The sequence below is a fragment of the Alligator sinensis genome, unplaced genomic scaffold (assembly GCF_000455745.1).
Source record: "Alligator sinensis unplaced genomic scaffold, ASM45574v1 scaffold1178_1, whole genome shotgun sequence".
NCBI lineage: Eukaryota > Metazoa > Chordata > Crocodylia > Alligatoridae > Alligator > Alligator sinensis.
In genome coordinates this window covers 721,958-729,528 of record NW_005842596.1, presented here as the reverse complement: position 1 = coordinate 729,528, position 7,571 = coordinate 721,958, and the positions used below count along the sequence as shown (strand labels likewise).

The window sequence follows — 7,571 nt, the reverse complement described above, 5'->3', positions numbered from 1 at the left end:
AAGAGTGAAACTGTTCAGTCACAACTGTCCAGTTCTTATCCAAAAAGGTAGGAATCTGGAACAATGTTTCTGCCTTATAAATGCCTGTTACATAACATTTGAAGGCAATTAGTAAGAAAGTAGAAGATGTTTTACACTAGTTAGATTGAAGTAAGGATAACACATAGATTCATCTTATCCAGACAGCAAATGACTAGTGTCCTGTCCTTTTGCCCATTGTGAACTTTTTCTGTAGAATGACTGTTGTTTATATTTTGGAATTCTTTGATACTGACAAAAAACCCCCCAAATGATCAAAAGTGGCAGCTGTCTTCCATTCTTGTCCTTAAGGCTGTTTTGGCACCTAATTTTTAATTAATTTTGTTACCTTAAAAAGTGAAAATTCCCTTTTTAAAAAACTAAAGAGAGAACTTTATCTGCAGCTGACTTTGTCCCAGATTGGAATGTACATTTGTATGTGTTGTTCTAAGAGAGGCAGCCTTTGAAGTGATTTTGCTGTATTGGGTCTTCCCATCAAATAGCTTGTTCTTGTGGGTCAGTGTAAAGATCAACATTACATTTTTTAAAATGTTCTGTTGAGATTTTCTACCTGCCTTTTGAAGTAAGCAGTATGTATTGTAGGCTTAGTGGGTATTTTATTTTATGTTATCATTTGATTTTTTTTTTTTGATTATATGTTGTTCTGTACTGGCTTGATTCCAAGACTGTGGCTTGTTTGTTTGTGTTTTTTTTCCTCGTTTAACATGGGGTGGTGGTGGGGAAGAAGCCCCTTTTCTTGGAACTGAGTATGAGGCAGTGGTGGGGCAGGCAGTTGCTGCTGCTTGGCTCTGGCCCCAATGCTGGTTTGGGGCCAAAGTCACAGCTGCTGCCTATTTCCATCGCCACTGCACCCTCTGCTCTTCTCCATTCAGCCTCTCCTGTGCTCGTGCCCAGGGTCTACAGTGGGGATGGAGTCTGCCAGTGGTGGAGCACAAGTAGGGGTGGATGGATGGGGGTGGAGATGGGGAGAAGGGGGGGTGCAAGGGCCTGAGGCTGTGGGAGTGGCAGGCACAAGGTGGGGCAAGCTGCCTGCCCCACTCTGTTTCCTGCTCCAGCACTGCCTGCCCCCATACTGCCTCCACTGTCTCCTTTCTCGCTACCTGCCCTGCTGCTACTGCTTTCCTTGGTGCAGTGGTGGTGAGGATGACTTTAAGACAGTTCTCCAGTAATAGATTCTGTATGTGGAAAGTTATAACAAATGTATACATTTTCCCTGTATCAAATCTAATTATTGCGGGGGTTGGCTTTAATTTAGTGTTGTCTTAGATTTGGGTAAATAAAGTGTATTTCTAAGATGTCCTTTATTTTAAGTTTTAGCAGTCATAAAGAGGGGTATTGTTTGATTCTTAATTGTAATATTTTAGAACAAAAGCCAAGAAACCCAAGTATTCAGAAAGCAGTGATTCGGAAGAATCAGAAGAGTGGCTACCACAAGAAACAAGAAGTAAGCTGCACTTAATTTTGTTCTAATCTAATTTATTTAATTACTATCATTGCTTTTCTTTTTTTTTTATGTAATCAGACACAATAATCTTTCTTTTCAGTCAACACTAAAAAGGATCTCCCTACAACCAGGAAAAGAAGTAAAGGTATGATTCTTGGTTGGAGATATACAATTACCATATCACAGCTTTAACAGAAATTGTATGTTTTGATGTACATTAGGCCCATTTCCTGTGAAGAAATTTGTTAATAAATGTTGTAGTGCAAATCCTGTAGGCTTATGCACAACTCAGTTGAACTAATTCTATGTATAAGGTAAAATTTGCCTATTAGTTGACCCTTGTTAACTGCTTATTAAGAAGAAACTTGCTGAATTAATTTACGAGTAAGCCTAAAGATGTACTGCTTTATCTGTAAGTTGGAGAGTAGGGCAGTTCTCTGGGTGGGGAGGGAGCTGCCTTTTTGCTCTCTGGTGTTTGTGTATTGGGAGCAGAAGCCAGGGCTCTGTTACTTTACCTCTGGGACTTAATTTTCAATAGGCTAGAGTCAAGCTTATTTTACCTGCTGTCCTGTCACCAGGAACCTTGCATTTCTTTCTACCCAGTGATCTAGCTTTAGCAGGAGTTCCATGTTAGTTGCACTTTATTATATGGGTATTTTGTTAAAATAGCTTACGAAACCATTTGTTTTATTAACAGATTTGATGTTGCTTATGATATGTCTAATGTTCCATTGTGTTCTTCTGGCAGCTTCTTGTAATTTTCAAGAAGATACAGGCTTTGCATCTGCCCTTGCAGCTCCATCTCCTACATTAAAAAAGAAAGCAAAGAAAAAAGGTAACGAAAAAGTAAATATAAGTATTATGGGCGTGTCCAGACGAGCGCACATGTGTCTTTTGCAGTGTCTCAGACCCCTTTGAGATGCTGCAAGATGCAAGCTGGGAGCAAAAAAACTGTTCCCCATGCTACATGTTTGCAGCATAGGGGCAAAAATTTGATACCTGGATATCCAGGTACCAAAAAAGCAGGGCAGGGCAGGGCATAGTCCCAGACCGTGCCCTGAGGCACCTGGAGGCTCAGTCTTCCACAGCGACACTCTGGTAGCCAGCTGAGGGTACTGAGGGTGTGGGGGGACCATGGAGGAGGGGTGGGGGCCAGCTCAGGAGGCATGGGTCCCTTACCGGCTCCAGCCCCCCTGCTGGCCCCCCTGACTGGATCCAGGCTCCTGCACCACCCACAGCTTACCAGCAGTGGTGTTTGGGGCCTTGTGGCACATCCCCCCGTGTGGCATGGGGGGCAGCGCGGCTTATCCCGAGCTGCCTGGCACCCATGCTGCCTCTGCGACACTGCAGCTGCGGCTTGGCTCAGCATGGCGCTGCGTGCTTCTGGGCAGTTATGGGCTGTCACTCACGGGGACCTGGTTTGGCACCACAGGTGGTCCCCACAAACAGCGCGAGGCCCTGGGTGACAGCTCAGAGCTGCTCAAAAGCACGTGGTGACGGGCCACAGCCACATGGTGTGGCAGATGTAGCGTGGGTGCCAGGTGGAGCTGGGCTGGGAAGTGAGCAGTGAGGGGGGAAAGTTGCGGAGGGGGGAAGCTGTAGCCCCTGTTGGTGGGGAGCAGTCTGAGCTGTGTGGGGGAGCTGTGCCCTGCAGGGGGGCAGGTGACCCACCCATCCTGAGCAGCTGCCCGTACGCCCTCCCACACCCACATTCCTCCCACAGACCCCTCACCCACAAAGAGACTGGGGCGGGGAGCAGGCTTTGGGTTGAGAGTGAGGGGCAAGGGCAGGGGCAGGGCACTGACATGTTAGTGCTGCTCAGCGCTGCACATCCTGGTGGGTGAAGGGGATAGAGGCAGCTTTGACTTTTCTATGATTAAAAAAAAAAAAAGTCAAAAGTACATGCCGAACTGTATAGATATTTAGAATTTATTTTATTATGATGACAGGCACTGGTAGGCTTCCAAATTGCTTTAAAATTGTAAGTGTATCAACAAAACATTGCCCAACTGCTTTGCACTCTCTCTCACTCTCTCCTGAACTGATATATATATAATCAGTTTTTAAATAGGGAACACCAGAATGCCTGCTGGTAAGGCAGGTGGCAGGACCCAGGCAGAGGACCCAGCTGGAGGTAGCTGACCTCCTGGCCACTTGGGGCCAGGAGGACATGCTTTGACAGTTCAAAGCCTGCTACTGCACTCAGAGCATCTTCCCAGTGATAGCTGCCGAGATGGCTGGGTGGTGGCACACATGGCAGCAGTGCAGTACAAAGGCCAACTCTGCAGCCACAGCCCACTGGCAGCTGGCCCTGAGGTGCGGATACCTCTACTGGTCGTGCAGTCCCCATTTGGGTCTGGCAGCCTTGGGGTCACATGCTGCCACAGGTGGCAGCAGGTCACAGCCAGGCAGCAGCCCCTACTGCCAGACCCCTGCAGTGGGTAGAGGGTACAGGGAACTCTCAGGGCTGCTTCAGCAGTCCAGCTGGCACAAGGGGTAGTGTCCCCAGATATCTATTGGCCAGGCCTCAGAAGCTCCTGAGAGGAAGTATCCCTGAACTACTTGCCAGGGCAGCTTTTTGTACTGCTGGGGCTAGCATAGGGCAGCTTTTTATACTGTGGGGGCCAGCACCTGTGCTGGCCCCAGGCTCGAGCACACCCTGGCTACAGATCCAGGAGGAGCTGGGCAGGGTTATTTTGCCCTAAGTGGCACAGTTTGCCCCATGCCAAAGTGCGTGTCCGGGCACGTGCGCTGAGGCAAAAAGCCCCGGCTCAAATTTGTACCGTTTCTGTTTAAGCTGCTGCAGGCACGTGTGCCTGCATGTGTGGACATGTCCTATGAGTTCATTTTTTTTTTTTTTTTAACTGAAACATTATGCAGAGTTTATCACCTGCTGCTTATATTACTGTGAACTTTCAGTTATCTTAAATTGATTAAGGGGTAATTTTTTCATGGAGACCTTTGCACAGAACTTCAGGAAACTGTTTACATTTTTGAGCTGCTTATTTATAATAATCTTCAAAAAATAAACCATTCTGGTAACAAGTTCTTTTGCTAAATGTTACTTTTGTTTTTTCAGGTACTTCTAGCATTCAGTTGGCTAAGAAAGATGATTCTGAAGAAGGACAAAGAACAACACTAATCATATGTCCGCTGTCTGTTTTAAGCAACTGGATCGTAGGTTTTGCATGATGTTGATTCTTTAACATTGGGCAGTTATGGGATAACATGCAGTAATAGTAACAATACAGAAGTCTTGCTCCAGTAATGGGACTTCTACAAGCAGTTTTTTAAATACTAAAAAATAAATAAGGATGTAATTAATATAATTTGCTCTTATTGATTGATGCATGCCACTTATTTAATGTTCACTTAAAGGTGGTCATTTTAGCACTGATATGGCTACGTCAACTCTGGGAGAAACTCAGGGGACCATCTGCCCTTGTTGCAAAAGTAGGGCTATTATTCATTTAAACAAAAAAGAGTTATGGGTGCTGTCTACTTACACATCTTTATCTGGAAGTTTTTTGTCAACTGTTGATACAAAACTAAGATAACTAGAAGAGAGAAGATAGAAATATTTCATTCTTTGTTTGTTTATCTTGTACATCTAAGTAAGACCTTTGGTGAATAGTGCAGGGCCCAGTCTACCAGTCCTCTGGAAAGTCCAGGGCAGACTCTAGATACGTGCAGGTCCTTGACTGGCTGGAGTGGGCCCCAAATGTGGCCTGCGGGTAATCCATGGAACCCCCACTTTCTGCATTCCAGATTCAGTGTCCAATCAGTCTGTTTGTGTACTTGTACATCTAAGTAAGACCTTTTTAAAGAGGCAACTCGTCAGAAGTCTTAGTAAATGTGTTCCCTGGAACTGTTTTTCATCAATGAATTGGAATTTCTGGGAGTAATTTTTTCCCAAGAGAACTTCTATGACAAACTCTTAAATGTAACCATATATTTCAAATGAACTATCTCTTTATCAAAACAAACACAGAGGACACATTATTTTTATAATTAATAATTTGTCCCACAATTGTACAGTCATTAAAAATTTTAAGTATCATACAGATCACAACATTCTGCTGTCTTCAACATAGTAATTGCTAAAAACACCTGTAATTAATATGTGTAGTTAAGAAGGTGATAATTTACCACAGGTGCAATAGTAGGAGAAGTAAATGAAATTGAAATTTACCTCCTACACACTAAACTTTTTCTAGACTTCTTGATTGTTACTGAGTTTTAACTTATTGTAGGTATTAACCCTTTTTGTCCACAGTATTTTCCTAGTGCCTGTGAATCAGGAGGCAAAACACATGGGAAAGAACATTTAAAGTGACAAATGTGGTCTATCTATCCTAGTAGAAGAGGTGCACAAATGATGAGAAATGGATTTTTGAAATCCTTTAATTTTTAATAAAAATGTAGTAGTAACAAGACAAGAAATGTAACTCAACCTTGTCCTTCAATTTCTTTTTTTTTTTTAAAGGTCATAAAGCTACAAAACATTTCAGAATAAAAGTTAAAGAAAAGTCTTCCATCCAACTCTGTATATAGTTACTTTTGACTAAATGTGGCTTGCCTCTGTTTTGACTTACAGCAAAGGTGTCAAACTCATCTGGTCATGTGGGCCAGGTGAATAGTGCAGGGCCAGGCTACCAGTCTTCTGGCTAGTCCAGGGCAGACTATGTACATGCAGGTCCTTGACTGGTTGGAGGGGGGCCCAGATCTGGCCTGTGGGGAACTCATGGAGCCCCCACTTCCTGCATTTCAGATCTAGTGCCCACTCTGGCTGGTCCCAGATTGCCACATGTGGGGCCCTCCCTGGGACCCATGCTGTGTGCCTCCCTTCTCACATCAGTCAGAGTGGGTGCCATGTGTAGCTTGCGACAGGAACAGGCACTGCTGGTGCTGAGTCCAACTTGTGGGTGGGGTCCTGGACTGGCCCCGTGCAGGGCCAGCACTGGGGGCCAGATGATGTGGCTGGTTCTGTTGCAGCTACTGTTCTTTACCTCTTCAACTCCAGCACATCTGTTTACATGTTTTTGTTGTGTGGCTATCCAATATTCTACTATTGGCAGTTTGTAGTTGCTGGAATGTAGTTATTCTTCTATGCCGATCTGAGAGAACACAGAGTAATACAGTATTTAATAACTTTTTGATTGCTTTTCTTTCAGGACCAGCTTGAACAACATATCAGCCCTGATGTTCACTTAAACGTTTATGTTTATTATGGACCTGACCGCAGCAAAGACCCAGCACTTCTTTCAAGACAAGACATTGTACTGACAACCTACAACATTTTAGCCAGTGATTATGGAGTAAGTGAAATACCAAAAATTATTGGTAAGATGTGGTGGGTCAGGTTGTTTAAATCGGATTCTCTTGTTTCTTCCACCCTATTTGTTCTCAGTCCTAATGGGCACTGTTCATACTGCTCACTGAATGAAGAAGGCATTTTGAGGAAAAAGTACCACGTGACTATGCAGTTAAAGATGATTTAGATGTACTTGTCAAAAATTTCCTAGGCCAGGACACCTTAAGGTGGAATTTCCCAGATTTGTTTGTTTTTTGGATGCTTGGCATTGCAGCCTAATAGCGTGGACAGCTTGGAGCCCTTTCAAATCAAAAGGGCAGCTGCTGGTATGTTTCAACTGTTATGTGTAAATGACTTGAGAAAATTGAAATGCGGCAAAAGGGCTCTAACTTGAACATTCCTTCATCTGTGTTTAAAGTTGAAGTGGTTTTGTTGCATTTGAATCGTTCTTGGCTTGTTCACACACAATTAGAATTTATCAGTTGCTGCCCTTTAGAAAAGCTTCCCTTCTGAAAGGGCTTCAAGCATTGGTGTGTTCACACCCTTAGTAATGATATTTTCACATAATTCAGGTGTCAAGTTTTCCAAGTTTGTTTGTTTTTTAAAATAGCAAACGGTAAAAACGTTCCATCCTGTAGTGGCCTGCTGATGTTTACGTGGGTCATCAGCAAAGTTGGGATCTCTGTGGTCACTGCACAGCTTTTTGCACAATTGGAATTACTGATGGCAGTAATTGGTTGTCATTCTGCATGTGGAAAAGCACTAGAAAGAAAT

General features: G+C 43.8%; 1 protein-coding gene across 1 annotated transcript in view; it reads left to right on the top strand.

The window, feature by feature from the left end:
• HLTF (helicase like transcription factor) overlaps nt 1-7,571 on the top strand; it is a 44,640-nt gene that overhangs the window by 11,181 nt on the left and 25,888 nt on the right. Inside the window, exons 10-15 of the mRNA XM_014524339.2 lie at nt 1-47; nt 1,404-1,483; nt 1,584-1,628; nt 2,232-2,318; nt 4,563-4,660; nt 6,658-6,801. The exon at nt 1-47 is cut by the window's left edge and continues 20 nt beyond it. Coding sequence (XP_014379825.1) covers nt 1-47; nt 1,404-1,483; nt 1,584-1,628; nt 2,232-2,318; nt 4,563-4,660; nt 6,658-6,801 — 501 coding nt within the window. The remainder of the gene's footprint in view (nt 48-1,403; nt 1,484-1,583; nt 1,629-2,231; nt 2,319-4,562; nt 4,661-6,657; nt 6,802-7,571) is intronic.